At 48.8% G+C, this 18,353-nt stretch overlaps 1 protein-coding gene across 4 annotated transcripts in view; it reads right to left on the reverse strand.

The window, feature by feature from the left end:
• SLCO2B1 (solute carrier organic anion transporter family member 2B1) overlaps positions 1 to 18,353 on the reverse strand; it is a 64,478-nt gene that overhangs the window by 20,416 nt on the left and 25,709 nt on the right. For all 4 annotated transcript variants that reach the window (XM_030042974.2, XM_030042972.1, XM_030042976.1 and 1 more), the window contains exons 3-7: positions 16,174 to 16,311; positions 15,911 to 16,073; positions 14,243 to 14,470; positions 13,032 to 13,130; positions 10,421 to 10,551 (exon numbers count right to left, since the gene is read on the reverse strand). In XM_030042974.2, coding sequence (XP_029898834.1) covers positions 10,421 to 10,551; positions 13,032 to 13,130; positions 14,243 to 14,470; positions 15,911 to 16,073; positions 16,174 to 16,311 — 759 coding nt within the window. The remainder of the gene's footprint in view (positions 1 to 10,420; positions 10,552 to 13,031; positions 13,131 to 14,242; positions 14,471 to 15,910; positions 16,074 to 16,173; positions 16,312 to 18,353) is intronic.

Here is an 18,353-nt window from a genome sequence, read left to right on the forward strand (position 1 = left end):
TGCTTCTTGCAGACAGAGTTTGTATGTTTCTGGGCTTGGCCAGCACTGTCCATGCCCAGTGTGGGATGTACAGCCACCACCAGGCAGGCGTCCTCCCACCCACGGCTGCTGCTCCGTGCCCGTGCCATCAGGTCTCCGACGGGGCTGAAAGCATCCATGCAGATGCCTGCGCTACTGGGGTAAGAGCCAGCTTTCCCTCCCCCTTTTCCCAACAGTAATGAATCACACTTCCTAAATATCGAGCTCGGCCATTACCCAGGTACAGCACGCCACGCACTCAGCTCACATGAATATGGAAATTCAGAAGGTGTAAGCCTTTGCATCAGGAAAGTTGGATACCCTTAGGGAGATGCTTTTCTTCCCCAGAGGGTCTGTTTTGCCCCTATGTGCAGGGGAAGGAGGCACAGGAACTGAAGGAGCGATGCACCTAGACCTCCACCCAAAGCAGGTTTGGACACTGGTTTTGGATGGAGGATGAGCATTTCCCCTGCGTCTCCGTGTGTCCCCTAATGAGCTGCTGTACAGGTGCCTTTGCTCCTGCTATGGGCGAGGAGAGTGGGCAGCAATTGTAGGAGGGGAAGATCCAGGTGAGGAGAGGGGCTGGGATGGAGGCACAATATTTTTCACCTCCTAAGCTAAGAGGGGCTGACCCAGAGCAGGGATGTGCCAGGGGGCATGGAGAGTGGACGCAGACCCCTTCCCTCTCCCAGCCCCTTTCCATTCTTCTCCTGCTCCTGGAAACCCCAGCTGAATTTTAGCAACTCCTACTCTCTTCAATGCTTTTGATTTCTTTTAGCCACATCTTTCCCACGGAACAGCAGCAGTAAGGAAGGGACATTGTCTCCCATCCTGGTCCATGGAAGGGGACAGATCCTGCAGCTCCCTCCCCTTCTTCCTTCTCCATTCAGGGGAACAACACTTTGCAGCTGGAGGTCAGATGGGTCCAGGTGTCTCTGCCTCATTTAGCCTCAGCTGGTGCTTACAGCTCTGCAGGACACGAACGCAGGTGTTGGCAGGATCTGTGCCCCAGGTATCACCCTGCCACTGCTGAAAAGCAAAGAGGTGCTGGCAGAAGAGGAGAGGTGGAAGACGGAGGGCTTGGATCATCTAAGGTCCATTGCAGCCTCATTAGATAACTGCACGTCCGAGGCAAGTGTCCAACATCCCATCAGCAAGTGGGAGGGGAGGATTTCTTGGATGTGCATCCCATCCCCTGTTCTGCAGGCTTTTAGGGGAATCACTGGACGGAGGGCATTAATTAGATTAGATGCGCTACTATACATGGGTAATAGCAGAAAGTGTTTAATGGGAGTGCGGTTTTCACGGAAAACCACAGCATATTTTTAGGCAGAAGGACAGAGCCAGTGGCCCCATCTCTGACATCCCACATCAGCTCAGCAATGGAGTTGTTGCAACTCCCGACACAAATTTAATATGAGTCAGACAAATAAGTTCATTCAAAAGAAATTAGATGTTCTTAATTCACAGAAAGAACTGGACAGCTCTTTGGCTAAAATGATCTCTTTTCCTTTGAAACCAAGACTGATTATTGAACATCAGAGAGGTCAAAATGTCCCATGCTGTGGATGCCACATTCCCTTTTTGAAGAGCCTCTACAAGGCAAAAGTGATAAAACTCCTTTCACGGTTTTTATTGCTAGAGCTCAGGGTTTAATACATTTTTCAAATGCAAAGATAAAATCTAGCTTTCTTTCACTTTTCAATTAGGTTACAGGGTCTCTTCTCTCTGCTCTAAAACCGCAGTGTTTTCCAAAAATATATTCAAGCTGTTACTGACTGTGGCTTTCTCAGCTTCCAGCTGTTTGTACTTCAGAGAGCTAACAGTCTGCTGGGCACTGTCTGCACATCCAAAAAAAAAAAAAAAAAAAAAGCCCCAAATTCCCCCAGATTCCCCAACCTGGGATGCCTCTGCATGAGCGTGACCCTTGCAAGCGGGACATTTCTGTGCACATCTGCTGGCTTAGCACCCGCCCAAGGATCAGCTGCTGTCTTTCCCCATGGAGCAAAGCCCTCGAGGAGGAGGAAAACTCCTCTCCCTGCGTTGGCTTGGCCCCATGAAATATTTTTTTGCACTGCCTGAAAAGATCAGGAAATGCATTCCTCCAGGATAAAGCAGGCACACTGGGAAAGCAAGCTGTAGAGGGACCGGCACAAATCCTGCCTGCTCGATTCTGGCAGGGAGGCGAACGATGCTGGGTCTACCATCAGAGACGCTCAAGCCCTGACGAGGATGTTGTGCTCCTGCTGCAGGGAATTTTAGCATTACTCAGAGCAGACAATTTGGCAAGCCAGAGTCAGTAGGTGCAATAACATGGGCTGGTTGCTCAGTACTACCCTGGCCGTCTGCTGCAGCATCATGCCAAGGAAAAACAAATAAATGTGGGAAACATCTTGCAAAATGTCCCCACACTTGGATTTTTCAGGATGGTTCCTTAAAGGACTCAGTTTCCTGGTGCACATCCACTGGTAAACGGGCTCTCGTTGCATCTCTTGTTTTTGCAATGGGATTTTAGCCATCACCATCACTTCTAGCCTCATGGGGAATGGAGGAGGCAGACAGGCTTTTGAGGAAGGAGGATGAAGCTCCCCCCCACTTCACATTGGGAAGAACATCCCTAACCTGACTTCAACCTGAGGAAAGCCCCCGTTTCCCTGCACAGACATGAATAAATCAGGTATGACTGAGCAGGGCTGAGACCTGGACTTGCTTTGCAGGAAAAACAAATGAAGGCAGCTTGCCTGCGAGCCAGGCTCCTGCTTTCACCTGGCTGCTATTGCACCTGCGAGAAGGGCAGCCAGAGGTGCTGGCAGTCTGGTTTTATTCAAATATACCTCTGGGAAAAGGGATAAATGACCTGTTCTGTGACAGAGAGGTTTCCCTTGCTTAATTTGAGGCTTCTGCAGAGTTTCCTTCTGGCTGTGCAGAACCTGGAGCTCCTGGCTCAGTGAAAAATAAGGTCAAAGAAGCTATTTTCATATTAAACAAACAAAAGGTAAAACCTCATGGCTTGAAAAAGAATTCTTTTCCTCCTGACAAGGTCATGCTCCCTACAAACTCTTCATTATGCCTCTTCTAGCAAGTGTGGGCCCCACCAGGGACCCTATTTCCTAGAGCATTAAAATAACCAGCCGACAGACACCTTGCTCACACGAAATGGGATGATTATTTTTGGCCACTGTTTGCTCCTGTCTTTAAAGCTCCCTGGGGAAAATCTGAACTTAGAGACCAGCCCATTCCTGTAACATGCCAGTGTCACCACCACGTCCTGCCACTTGGCCCCCAGTTGCTTCCCAGATAATGCCCTGTATTTCTAGTGCTGGTGCTTTAGGAGCTTTAATGAGGCAGCCTCAGAGCATCGCAGCCCCAGGAGCAAAGGTTTCCAGACAAAGACTTATATTTCCCTGTCCATGCTCTTTAACCTTTCCCCATTAACTGATAACCCAAATTGGAGCAGGAGTTTAAGAGAGTTCCCCGCCAGTTATTTTCATTTTGCATGCACTGGAAGCACACTAGGTCACTGCTGAATAAACGTGGGAGGATTTGTATAAATGCAGGCTAGCTGTCCCGAGACAGAAACTGGAGAAGTTATTTTTCACTTCCCCAGCACCATTGCACAATGTCTCTGCCTGCACAGAAGGGTCAAGTCACTGACCCGGCATCGTCCCACCATGCTGGACCTGGGATGTCCTCTGCAACCCCTGGGGACAACCCCAGACAGACCTGTCAGCTGTTTGCACCCTGCAAATACCCTCTGTAGGTTGGGAAGTTCCCAACAACCCTGATGCAGGACAGGAGGGTCCCTGCAGGCTTGGGCATGCTGGTGCAATCCTGTGATGTATCCAACAGCAGCACCAGCATCCATGGGGCATCCTCAGGGCAGGGCAGGAGGGGTCCTGGCTGCATTTTACCTGCAGGAGCTTTTCCTCGTCACAAACCTTCTGCTTCGGGACTGGAGGGACAGGCATTGCCTGGACCTTGCCAAGCAATGCCACCTCCAGCAGGAATGGCAATGCCCAAACATTTGAGATGGACATGTGTAGCCAGGACACAAACACATCTCTTTCAAGCGTTTATCTGTGCTTGCAGCCCCCTCCTGCTACTATGCTTTTTTAGGGGGATGAAACAAGTTGATCCAGTCTGCAGGTTGTGGTTCTAAAGTTGCCAGCTCTCCCCGCTCCACGGCTTGAGTCACTGCCCAGACAGATGGGGTTTGCCCTGGGAAATGGGGGGTGACTGCTCAACCCTCTGCTCTGCCATGTACATCTCCTCCAGGATGGAGCTGCACGTCCAACTTGGCGTTCCCCTCTTTCCTCAAGCATCTGCTCCAACTATCCAGCGGGGCAATTGAAAGTAAAACCTGGAGATATTGTACAGATGACAGAGGACACGTCCTCCACCATTCCAGCAGAAAATCCCGGGAGATGCACTTTGCTAGGCCATCACAGAGCCGTCGCGTTGCTGCACACCCTGAGCACTCCTACAGTTCATGTCCCTCCAGCTCCACTGTAAAATGCCCCCAGAAATCCACCTCCTCTGTTCTCCGAAGGATTTCCTTTCCCAGCCTCTCCTGGCCTCTCCGTCCCATCCCACAGGAGATGACCTTGCCCCTTCCAACTCCCCTGTTAGCAACACCAAGGAAGGAGCATGGTTTCTTTCCACCCCACTTTTGCACTTCTCCTGGCTTGTGAAGCTTTGAGATGAAGAAGGATGCAACATGAAAGAGGCATCATCCTGCTCATCTCTTCTGTTTGGCACCCACATGTCCCCCAGATGGACGGGCTACCTTGGGTTAGGGGCTGATGGATCAGCAGCCTGTTCTCCTTCCTCAACAACACTGGTCTTTAAATAAATAAAGGGAATGCAGTAGGTCTAATCTCTACAGAACTGGGCAAAACAGAACATGCAGCACCAAGTGAGAAACCATTAGCAAAAAAGTGAAAATTTGGAGAGTAAACACAACATGGCTAAATAGGAGCAAGAGACCGCAGCATCCCAGAGGGATGTACTGAGCTGCCGGGAGGTGCTGGTGGCTTCCTTGGTGGTTTGGCACAGAAGCCCCAGCTAATATTTTCAGTAACCCCCTTGGCAGGGTGAGAAGACATGTACTACTTAATCTGCAGAGGAGAAGGAAGGTGGGAATTGTCCATACAGAGTGGGCTGACACCATATAGGGAAAATTAGGCAACTAGAGAGCTGAAATAACAGAAACTGAACCAAACTTAGTGCAAAGGTCACAGCCATGCACTTGGGGTCTAAAAATAATTTCTGCTGCACAACTGGAAATGTTGGAAATGAGAAGAAGAGAATGACAAATAGCTCCAGGTCTATCTCTGCATAAGTCTATGGTGCAGCCATGGAAGGAGTAAGTGAAATGTAAGGAACAACCAAGGACAGTGTTTCCAGGAGAGCTGGGGGAGTGCAGACCCTTCTGCACCACCACGGGAGACCAGATCCAGACCGGTGCAGCACCAGGAAAACCAGCTTGTGGCTGGGATGGGTGACGAGCAGGGCTGCTGGGATGGAGAAGCTCTTTGGCAGCAGAGGACTAGCTAACCTCCCTTGCCCAGCAAAAGGAAGGCTTTCTATAACCACGTCAATATGGCAATGACTATGAACAAATATTTAATCAGGATTAGGGGCAGAATAACAAACTAAAGACTAAAATATAGACTGGAGATTAGACAAAGCTTTGCAACATTCAGGAAAATAAGTTTTTGAAACCTCCTACCAGTGAAGCTTAGCAGGAAAGCACTGATGAGATGGACTGATATCCCGAGAGGATTGCGTGACAGCAAAACAGAGTCTCCAGGGCTTGGACATGACGGGGACATGTAGACCTGCTTCCCATAAAACCCATCTGAGCTTTCTCACGAGGCATCTGTTTGCAGATGACATTACAGAGAAGGCTTCGTCATGGTGAGGAGGAAGTGTCACTCACCCCCTTTGTATGGCGTTTGGGAGACGTTTGATTCTACGTGACTTCGGAGTGTCAGAACGAAACCTGAACGGGGAGATACCTGGGTGTACAAGACCTATCTTGCACATGAGAAATGCTGAGCAAGGGCAATGCTCCTGCTTTTGTTCAAGGCGCTCCCAAGAGGACCTTTGCCCTTTTCAAACCCTTTTCACATCACCCACGAAGATGCAGGTACTGGGGAGGTGCTTTACCAGCTGCAATGCAACAGTCAGTAAGCCTGCAAGACAGACAGACACTGTGCCCAAGCAAAAGCATAGGGAAAGCCTTTAGCAGTCAGAATACAACTGCCTGGGTTGGGGTACGATAACATTGCCAGCAACAGATGGTAAAGCATGAGCTAAACTTTGGCTACTCAGCAATTGGGAAATGCTCAGGTGCTGTAGTTCCCCACAATCCAGGACACAACCTCAAGAAATGGTTCAGGCTCATGGAGACAGGATTAAACTGGAATTATTGGGGAAAAAAAATGGTCTTGACTGGAAACGGTTTGTCCAGTAACAGCCTCATCCTCACACCCCCTGCCTGAGATCATGACAACTTTATAGCTTTGCTGTGATTGTCCCTCAAATTAGATTATTCAGGATACTTTGGTGCTAGAAACTTACTGACAAGTTTCAAAGCAGAGAAATAAAAATGTTCCAGGCCCAGAGTGATTGATTTATGAAAAAAGATCAATAGAACAAACTCTTATTATCATTAATGTTAACTTTAAGTGCACAAGTCATTCCAGGAACTTCAAAGAAAGAAGCTATCAAATAAAAGTAGAGCTGAAATGCAGTTGTAGAATAAATAATCTAGATCTGTCTTGGCTGATGGGAGGAGGCAAATAAATCTCCAGATAGACAGAGCGCTGTGCTGTTATTCAGTGTTTGCTGGATGATGCCCATTGAGGAGGATGGTCCTTGGTCCAGATCAACCACCAAGGGCTCAGATGAGTTGTATAGCGTGAGGCAGGAGAAAGAAAGGCAAATGAAGGTAGGGTGAGAATCAGAGAAGAGAAATGGTTTTGCTTTTGGCAGTGAGGACTGAGCCATGGGCCAGTCTTTGCTACTGGGATCTTGTTTGGTGCACTCTGCAGCTGGGAAATGTACCCACAGCTTGGTGTGGACACATTATTCCCAGGCAGCCCCATCGTCTACTGAGACGTGCGTGGTCCCAGAGGTCTGCAGACAGCAAGCGGCACAAGGACAGCTTGGCCTGGGGCACGTGAAATTCCTTTTTGGCCTCCAGAAATGAAACCCCCAGCTGGTGGTGCAGAAACATCTCGGCTGCTTCTGTGGACAGAGCAGATCTGTGCTTTTCCCAGTTGTCATTATGGCTGCCGTGCCTGGAGGTATTTGCTGTGGATACGATAAGGCTTTACAAACACGGTAGAAAAGCCCAGCTGTTGCTTCGAGTGGTTGCTCTGCTTGTAGCTTCTTTCCTGCTTTGGCCAGGCAGAAACCCTGAAACCGAAGGCAGCCAAGGAAATGCTGACCATCTTTGAAGCTGCAGCTGTATTTAGGCAGGGTTGAACCAAAGGTTATCACAATGTCCATTCTTGCTGATCTGCTGGTCTGTAAAACCCTGCACTGACCCCATCCTTCCCCTCCCCTCTGCGGTGTGCCACGGATGGGGCTTTGCGCTGCAGAACTACCGGGGGGGTCCCACCTTTCCTCACTGCAATGCCCCATCTCCCCCTCTCCATCCCAAACCAGAGCCAAGCACAAGAACAACAGCTTTGCTCTGTGCAGTGAGAGGAAACCTGGAAGCAAACCTAAAGCCACAGCACGAGCCACCGCGGTGCCGGCGACCTGCTGGAAAGGGGCGGCTGCTCTGGCTGGGGCAGAGGAAGGCAAAATTGGGGTCAATATTTTACCAGCACTGAGCTTTGTGCCTGGAAACACGCATTTCCTTCCAGTCTTGCATGTCTTACCAACTCTACCCATCCCTTCTGCAGGGTTTTGCAATATATCCCTGGCTGATGCTCTTTTGAAGGGGAACCATGGCTATAACAATTTCAGGTTCTAACAGTAATTCAGTGACCTTAAAGATGCTGCTTCCTCCAGCTCGCTGGAGAGGAAAGGGGGCTGCCCTTCATGATGGAAAAGTGGTCGTGCTTATACCCTTAGCTGAACACTGATTTACTCCAAGGGCAAGCAAGAGAAAGTGATTATATTTTTTTTTTTTCTACTATGCCTACAGAAAATCACCCATGATAATGCAGATTTCCTACAAAGCTTTGAGTGCTTCCAGAGCAGACAGATGTTTTACCCAGAACAGCATCTGCCAAAGTTTCTAAAGAGGCCTTTTTTTTTTTTTTTTTTTTTAAGCAGGGACCCTTCTGCTGGTGGCAGTGCTGATACACCATGGGACAGGCACAATCTGGCTTGGTTAGCCCTGGCATCTCCTGTTCTGCAAGGGGGAGGCAGAATTTTGCCATCACTTTTCGATTATTTTCCTATTATTATTTTTTACTGTAAGCAGTTTCCAAAAGCTTTCTGGGAGAAATGGTAAAATGGGGAGAAATTCAAGAAGATCTGGGCTGCAAAGGGATAAATGGGTGCTCAGCCATGTGGGAGCATTCCCTACAGATATCAGCCAGTAGAGCAGGGTGAAATCCTCCTGCTGCTTTTTTAAATCAATATCCAGCCAATCCTTCCTTGAACTCTTCAAAACTGCTCAGACTGATCAGAGGGCAGAACTTGCAAAAAAGTGCAGTTGTTTTAGTTCGGAGTACATTATTTTCTCTCAAGAGCCATTTATGAAATTAATATTCCCATCAGCCCTAATAAAGAACCTTTCTCCTCAGATGTAGTGTGCCGCCCTTGCACGCTGAGCAGGTTCTGCTAATATAGATCATCTGTAATGACTTTAAAGTGAACCAAGCTTCACGAGGATAAATCAGGCACATTGCATTCGGTATCGCCCTCATCCTGGAAAGCACTGAGCAGTTTCCACCCCATTACCTTGCAGGACCGCAGCACCTTTGCAAACCTCACAGCATATATAACCTAGGAGCAGATCATTATATCCCAAGAAGTGTAACTGGTACAACAGATCACATTTTCCCAGGCAGGTGAAACCCAAATCTCCCTAAGAATCACTCATTCCTGCAGAAATTCAGGCAGCAGCAGGAGAAATTAATTATTATGCACCAGACAGTGCATGGACTTGTTTAGACAAGAAAGTGTTGACGCTGCCCCAAGGTAAAATATATGTGAAAGACAATTACACAGGTTAAAGCATGGCCAACACATTGAGATGAGCCCAATTTCACCTACTAAGCGCGTCCCAACAACTTCAATGACATTCAAAACCGTAGCATGATGCCTCCTCTAAAAGAACAATTTGTTTTGTATTATTCCTCATGACACGCCGGTTGCCAGAAAACCAGGACCCGCAGCCAGCGAAGCGCTTGGGAAGCTCACAAGCTGTCTCACATCTTGGCGTGAGCACTGAAGCACTCGGAAGGGCTCCAGAGAAGTACAAAAACTGGTAGTAAACACAGAGCAAAGTACTGTCCCACCAGCGGGCTCCAGCAAGAGCCAGGGACAAGCATCCCCCAAGAAAACTGAGACGTGAGTTTGTCTTGCAATAACAGGTTCAGGCAGCTAAAGGTCTTTCCCTGCCAGTTATCTCTAGAGGACTTTACATAGCCAGGGTGTTTAGGGACTGGAAAGTGTCTAAAATCCTTTTGGCCAGCAAAGAGGTCACAGTGAGAAGAGGTGGTGGGTGAAGCTGGATGCTGGAGCAGCAGCTAACCCCGAGCCCCATGGACAGCGAGAGGTGAAAAGGGGCTTTTTGTGGTGGAAACGAGACAAACCACCCTCCAGCCTCAGTATTTCAAACACCCCGAGAGTACAACCCACTTTTAAGGAAAGGCTCCTGATGCATTACTCATATTTCCTATGAACTGGGACCCATTTCCTCATCAGATACACGTGGCTCCTCCTGAAGGGAAACAAGGGCCATCGGTGCAGCATCTCCCGCCAGCTCCCAAATGAGATGCAGCAGCAGGAGCAGGACCATTGCTTCCCTAGGGAAGGCAAGGAGTCCCACCTCCAGGTGAGCCAAGAGGGTGGCTGTGAGAAGGACCTCAATCCACATAGAGCTTGCCCGGTGCTATATGTTCCCATGCAGAGGAATCAACATACAGGCACTAATTCAGTGCCCGGCCAAGGAAATTATCACATCCATTAAGCTGCTTGCACCGCACTGGATTTCACTAAGCATCTGCTTAGCTTACAAGAGTCTCTGACATGGGCAATGAGAGCAAACCACAGCTCACAGCTGACTTTGGGATGCAGCTATAAACTGCACGACCACCTCCATAGTCACGTTTCCCATGGACGCAGCAGCTAACGCTGGCGGCGAGGCAGTAATGTCCATATAAATACATGAGGTATTTGTGTGCAATGCAATCTGCAGCACCTCTCCTACCTCTTTTGGCATTTCCCGTGGGAAGAAGAAATAAGGCACTGCAGACAGGGCGACGAGACTGGCTGCAACCAGGAAACCAAGCCACCAGGCACCGACCCACCGCGGGTCTTTGTTGGTGAGCTGGACTTCATCTGCAATGCAAATGGAGAAATGGGCATTAAATCAAAGGCGAACGGAGGGACCCCAGTGCACCAAAGGGATGGGGATGGGTGGCCCCAGTCACCCCAAATGTCAGCCAGCTCCAAAGTGGTGGCTCCCACCCTGGGCACCATCGGTTTTGGGGTCTGAGCAGCATTTGCACCTGACTCATCCCATGGTGCTAAATCACATTTCATTCTTCGTTATCACCAGGGTGTCTAAAAACCCACTCAGCCTTTGGACGGAGGCAGCTGTGACAGGGATGTCCTAGAGCTGGAAAGGAAAAGGAAAGCACCCCATCACAGCTTTTCAGAGAAGGCATGCCCATGTTGTGAAAAAGCTTGGAAATACTTACTCAAGGGGATTAAGTCATGATGTCTGTCAATACAGAAGGAAAAATCCTTTCTTAAGTTTAAAATGGAATCAACTACAGTTAACTTTCAGCATCCAAGAGCACTGGTTTAGTTTTTTACAGTCTGGCTACCCTGTTCACAGCAGGACTTGGACCCCAGAGCTGTGCCCACCAGTCTGGTCCATTAGCCAGTGCCTGGTTTGCAGCTCGACCAACAGAAGCCGATCTTTAAAAATGCTTTCATAAGGATTATATCACTTTCTCCTGTCTGTCTTCCTTCAGTTCACCCAGCCTCCTCTCCTGTTGTCCTCAGGGCACTGCCAAAGATAACATTTTCTGTGTGGACGGTACTTGGCATAAATAAAATGGGATATGCAGAAGCTAGAATGCAAATTCACAGTAGGGTGAGTCTGAACCAAGAAATATTTCTACAGAAAAAGGGGATACCTGTGGTTAGATAGTATTCATAAGCAATCCCAGGAAATGAGTCCTCCCAGAAATCTCTTCCTTAACTGTGAGGTTTAACACAAGCGAGCTGTTCTCACTGGGGGAGGTGCAATTAAAACTGCATTCAATTTACTGGATTTCCGTATGGCAGATACTGCCACATCTAATCTCCTATCTCTGGAAGTAACAAGTGATAGGTCAAAGAAATTTGATAATCTCCTTCCTGCACAATGCATTTAGCAAACTGGAATTTCAAATCCCTTCCTGAATAAACAACAAGGTTTTTTCCTAGGAAAATGTGAGGTTAAATTAGATTTAGCATTAAGCAGCCAGAGCTCACTAACTTTTCCCAGTAGGCTGAAGACATCTTTAGGCTGAAGATAGCTCTAAAACTGGGTGTTCTCCAGTTCTGGCTACTCAGGCACATTTCTCATTCAATGTCCATCTGCAGAAGGTGGTTTAAAAGAACTGAGCATGAGGGCATGCAGGCAGACAGCAGACTCTAATCCCCTTTCTTCATCCCTCAGAGGCAGGTAAGACAAGACTCCAGACACCTTTGCCACGGTTCACCCACTGAGGAGGATGGATAGCTGCAGCAATAAGCTTGGATGTCACCTGATAGGAGGAGGCAGTGCCAAGACTAAAGCGTGCTCTTGTGCTGCAAATATCATAAACGTAGGTAGTGATGAAGTCCAGGTGAAAAAACGTCTGGTGAAGTCAGTGAGCAGGAAAGAGCCAGAGGCTCTGAAAACGAGCCAAAGCTAATGCATCTCTAGTGTCAACACCCACTGCTCACCCAGCTCCAGACCCGATGCTGTCTGCTCACCACCCAAAGGAGCCTGACCACCGTCCTTGTCACGTGAGGATATGCTGAGCTGTATAATGTGTGTCTGCTCTGTTAATAACCAGGAAAGAGCCTCTTGTTTTCCAGGCCAGGATTCAAGAGCGGCCAAAAAGGAGATGACTACGACTGCTTTAATAGCACAGCTCGGGAAGAGACATTTGAAAAGGAAATCCTTTTCATGCTCCTTTCTTGCCCTCTCCAGCATTTCTCTTCTACTTCCTCCCATCCTACCCTTCCTTCCCTCTGCTTCTTCAAGTCTCGGGGTCCTGGTACCCATTCTCCATTCCTTCTCTCTCATTTCTCCCCTCCATCTTTCTCTTTCATGTTTCTCTCTGGGTTTTGTTCATCCTCCACGTCCCCACTCTTCCCTGGTGCTGGCTGGCAGCAAAATGGTCCTGCTGCTATTGCTGGCATATGGCAGAAAATTCGTAGAAGAATGAAAATCAGGTCTCCTCTAAAAGCACAACGCAGATGGGCATCCCTCTAAACAGACCTGGGAGCAGCCCAAGGGTGAGGGATCCCCAGGTCTGAAGGATAATTAAAATATGGGATTCCAGCAGCCATGGGACAAGGCTTAACCCTGCAGATGTGTGTGACACTGAGTCGGGTGGGAAGGACCCACTTATTTGCACCATCCACCCCAGCAGTGAGAGGACCGTTCCCAGAGCATCCCCCAGGTGATGGAAATGATTTAACAGGAGAGACAGCAGGCAAAGGGAGCCAACCCCTGCCCCACAGGTTGCACCCTCGGATGCCCGGAGAGGGGCTGGACCGCTGCTGGCTCAGTAAATGGGATGCAGGGCGAAGGGTGCCGGCCAGCTCTCACTCACCTCCGGTGACTTTGTCAATGTCGACGTAAAAACGCAGCATGGCAGAGCCCAGCATGAAGGCCACCCCTGGCCCGATGACGGTCACAGAGAACAAGATGCCTGCAGAGGGGCGAGAGCAGAGATGGGCTCAGCCCTGTGCAAAGGGACCACAGGGGACAGGAGGTGCCTTGAGGCAGGACCGGCCCAAATCAGAGCCCACAGCATCTGTCTCCAGTACAGGTTAATTCCATGGCAGCTTTCTTATCTCACACCTGTCAAGGGATAACAACGCCATGCTTTCCAGGCTTGCCTCACAGGAAAGGTTTTGCAAAACTCAGATTTTTCCTGCCACTTTTCTTCAGCCTCCCAGAAAGATTGAAATACAGCCAGGAACAAGATGTGCCCCTTGGCCTAAGAAATCCAAGAAATGCAGGTTTTTTACAAGGTTAAGGAGATAAAAGTTTTCAGTAAAGTCTCCTATGTGAATTACTGATAAAAAAACTAAACACAAGTAAGATTCAATTCCTATCTTACAGGGGATCCTTTTAAATATGGTTCAGAGGTTTGGAGCATCCACCAGAGCAAAATTTGATGCGGTACTTTCAGTTTCATGATGGTAATGACCTGTTTTTGAGCTACCCTTGCCGTCCCATTCAGTTCAAAAGGCTGTCACAGATAACAGCTGGAAAAGGGCTAGAAGGATCTGCAAAGACCACCTTGTCCATCCCACCACCCTGGGACATCCATTTTAGGCATGTACCCAAGTTGTTCTCCAGCACCCCCTCCGCTGAAGGATACTTGTCTACCTCCCACATGGTTGACCCTGCTTTTTTAGCTTCCTATAATTTTTGCTATGTCTAAACAAAGTCTTCACTGCTGCATCTTAAGCCCATAGCTGCCTCTTGTGAACACAAAGATCAGATTATTCCTCTTCTCCTCGTTGAAGCCTTTTTGGAGGAGTACACGGTTATTACATCTCTCTCCAGCTTACCACTCTCAGGCCAAAAATCCCAGCATCTCCCCTAAATCATATTTTCCAGCACTCCTGGTCTGTCTGCAGTTTGCCCAAGCTTGAAGCAGATAAACTACTTTTGCAGAAAACTTCCTAGCACTGGGTAGAGCAGAAGGGCTATAGCAAGCTCTGCTCTCATTAATGCAAATTAGTACTGTCTGGCCTTGCTATTGATGTCTAATTCTGGTTTCCCCTCTTTCCACAGCAGCCCCAGTCTTACCCAAATAGAGAGGGGAGTTCCTCTCACTGGCAAAGTCGTCGATGTAGGAGATCCCGAAGGGCTGGATGGGGACGCCACCGATGCCCAGCAGCACCTGGGCGATGAACATGACGAGGAGAACCTCGTGGTTCTCCCTGGCAGCATGGGGTGTACAGCCGGCATTGCTGAGGTTCCCCCAGGACCCCGGCACCCCGGGCTGGCACAGGTCGGTGGTGTTGCTGAACATGCCTGCGATGACAAGGGGAGCCGGTCTAAGAAGCTTGGTCTGGAGAAAGATCTTCCCTAAGACAGCAGCAAGGACGTAGACATGCACTCAGTAGATGTCAGGTGGAAAACATCGGTGAAAGAAAATGCAAAGGAAGCGCAAAGATACTCTGCAGCTGTTCACAGCGAGATGGATGCACATGCCATGAAAAGCCACCTCCATGGAAAAAGCAGAGCTGAGATCACTTCCAGGACCTTTGATAGATCTTGCAATAAAGGTAAGTGAGCAAAACTGCAGATTTCATGAATAGCTACTCAGGAAATGAGAACTCATTTTACCCAGAAATGGATTACAAAGCTGCCTAAGTGAAAGTGCTGATTCTAGCACCCTTATCTTCCTTAACATAGTGGGGGAGGGTGTGGTACTGTTTATAGCAGAATTTCCATGGTTATGCCCCAAATCAAATGCAACTCTGAGTGCTTGACACAGGGCCACCTGCACCAGCACTCCTGAAAGGCACAGCTAATTGTTTCCAAACTGTTGTTAGCACCTGACCCTTGTTTGCATCCATGAATTATTCACCTATTAAGTCTTCCTTTGGTGGCTGCAGCTGCGTGAACCACCTGCGCTCTCTCTGATGAGCCAGAAAAAAAAGCTGTTTAGTGGAAGCTTCTAAAAGATTTGCTGGAGCTTCATGGCAGGATTTGGGAAGATAATGAGAGAGTGTCTTTCTCCTTTCTTTCTTTTTTCATCCCTTCACCTTCTTTCAAGGAGAAAATCCCAAATCTACCCTGACCTGTTCCTCCATGAGTGATTTAGACCTGCACGTTTCTCACAGGAGGTTGATTTTCTGATGGGGTCTAAAATCTCAAAGCATTCCTTCAAAGACAGCTCAGCTAGACAGGGGAAGACAGGTGAGGTGTCCCACAAGTAGGAGAAGTTAGACGTGAAACTAATGCTCCCTCATTGCAGACAAAAGCGTTTCACCCCCAAAGCTGCCCCGTTGGGTTGAGTCAAGCTCCTTCCTGTACTTCTTGTTTCCTTCCCACAAAGGGCTTCACTGTTCATGAGACCTTATCTTATCTATGTTATGAAAATAAGGGAGCAGTTCATGTGCATGAGGACAACTTGGCTCAATGCATGGAAAATGAGAGCCCCGATGGCTAGGAAAGACCTTCCTGCTACCCGGTGTTTGTCTGCTGCGTGGATGTGCAGAAGACAAGGGGAATCAGAGGCACAGCCTACATTTTGATGGTTTTCATGCCCTTTCCTGTGGTTTCAGCTGTCCCCTGGCTCTGCTTCCCATCATCAGCTGTTGCCTCTCGGGACTGAGATGATTTCATTCTCATAAAATTAAAATTCCTTGAGGACAAACCTACAGCTTGCAGCTCCCAACACTTTGAGGGAAGGTCATTTCCTTTATCTGTCCCAAAAGGCATAAAATAAGTTCCTAGAGTACGTACTGGCAACGGACTGGTCATACTTGTAGGGTCCAGTTATGAAGTGGGGGAGAGACATGAGGAACCCAGCCAAGGAGACGAGGACGGCACCGCAGCCGATGAAACGGGGTCTGTGCACTCGGCTCCCGAAGTAACTTATGAAGACGATCAGCAATGTGTTTCCAACCTGCAGTAGGACACACAGACCAGGAGGTCTCACAAGGGAAGGACAGGAGCATGGGAAGAGCGTTTGCCAGGTGGACTAGGAGAAGCAAGCTGGTTTTCACCTCATTGAAGGAAGCGAGCAGCCCTGACGTCTGGCTGGAGAGGCCATATCGTCTCTCGATGGTTGAGATGGAGCTTTTCAGATAGCCAGAGACCAGGAGCTGGGAGAGCTGCAGAAGCCCGTGGCAGAAAACGAAGAACTGCCAACACAAAAACAGAGCATCCAGCATGATTACTGCGAGCTGCAACATAACAAACTGCATCTCCTACACAAAGGCACAATTATTGAACATGAACCTTTGTGACCATGAGACTTTGAAATATTACCCTCGCTCCTGCCATCAGTGGTCTTCTGAAATTAGGTCAGGACCATTAAATAGTCCTCTGCCAAAGATGACAATAGGGTTAGTATTTGCAAGGAGAGCGTAGTTTCTTCAGCTGAAAGTGGCTTTGGACAGACAGATCATTTCACTTGGGATGCTGCTAGTTTGCGTTGGCCTTGACCCCGAGATCCAGCAGCAGAAGTGGGAGGTTGCACAACCTTCCCAGTCCTGTTCAGCCTGAAGCAGGCAGCTATCCCCAGTGCTGGCAGGAGCTCTTCTGGGACAGGAATGAGCCCTTCCAAACACAGCAACAAACAGCTTCTTTAGAGAAGGTCAGGAGAAGGTCAGGGAGAATAATTCAGACTTTCCTTCTTGCAAAGCCCTGGATGTAAATCACATATCTCCTTTGGGAAAATGTGATGGTTCTTTTCCACTTCCAGAAGGAAACCTTGTCAAAGACTATCATCTCCCAGAATATCATCTAACCTCATCTACTCCAGAGTTTGGGATGTACTGGTGCTCGGCTGCCCAGGCAAACACGTGGCCCCACCGTTACCGAGAGCAGCATCCATCTTCCTGCTCCCCACGCAGAAGCAGTTTGCAAGTGCCAAATGAACTGTCCCAGGAGGGATGGAGACCACCTCCCCTTCATCCACAGCTCTGCAAAGTACTCAGCAAAGGAAAGGCCGTGGCAAGCAATCTCCTTCCCTGCTGCCACATGGCTCTCCACAGGCATCCTTCCAGTCCCCAAATGAGTTAAAATAAACTAACCAACCCAAACCGTCGCATGCCCTAAGGAGATGGACCACTCATCTCACTGCAGGACAGGCTGAATATCCCTGGGTCCTTGCAGAGCTGCTGCCCTCAGCTTTGGATGCTGCCCAAAGCCACAAGGTGCTGCTTTTTAGTAGCTGTTTCCCAGTTGCTGGCCAGAGCAGGGCGTTGCTCCGGCTCTGCAAGTTTTGCAGCCAGCTCCCACCAGGCAGCAGTCTTGCCCGGAGGAGCTGCTCAGCCTGGCCTGGATTTCTGCTGTCTCGTTCTGAGCCAGGGCTGAAGTGGGGTGACTGCCAAACTGGACTGCTCTGTAAGTAGAGGGACTATTTACAGCACAAAAAGGGAAAAAGAAGATGGTCAAGCCCCCTTGGCTCCCTGAGGACTGGAGTACCGGGGTATGGGTACCACCACCAAAAGTGATGCGTTGGCATCATGCAAAGCAGGATGCAATCCAGGACCTTCCCCCTTCCAGGGTCATGTCACCACTGAGGGGTGCAACATGTTTGGACTAGGAAAATGTCACCCAGCCAAAGGAAAGATTTCCTAGAGTCAGCTTTGCTAAAACTCCCACGTTCCTGCAAGACATGCTGGCTATGTCCAGACACTGTTTCCTGAATACATGAATTCAGATGGAAATGTTGAAGCCAGATTCATTTTCTCCAGGCATCCATAACACACAGCACAATAGGTATCCAGATCCAGCACCTGCACAGCATGTTGGTTTATATCAGTTCAGCAGCCACCCACCACTGCCCCACATCCTCTTCAGCACAGGAGGTCAAAATGAGTTGGGAATCTGGTATTTTATTTTCCCCTATCTGGGCACACTAAAGCACAGAAAAGAGAGATGGCCCTGCAAAGGACTTGCAGTGGCTTGGTGGGCAAGGCGCTGGGCAAGGACCCCAGTTCTTCTGGCTCCGGGGGCTGTTTGCTGTTAGCCATCAGATCACAGCACAGCTGGTGATCTGCCAGGAAAAGAAGGAACAGACTCATGGACTTTAGATTTGCTGGAGAGATATATGTCCCTCTTGGTCTTTGGCTGCACACAGGATTTTGTTCTGCAGCAAAAGTCACTTGTTTACATTTCTGTATCTGATCAAGGCATCTGGCTCCCTAACTTGTATGGTCTGGAAAGATGCTCTTCG

This window comes from Aquila chrysaetos, chromosome 19 (genome assembly GCF_900496995.4).
Source record: "Aquila chrysaetos chrysaetos chromosome 19, bAquChr1.4, whole genome shotgun sequence".
Classification (NCBI taxonomy): domain Eukaryota; kingdom Metazoa; phylum Chordata; class Aves; order Accipitriformes; family Accipitridae; genus Aquila; species Aquila chrysaetos.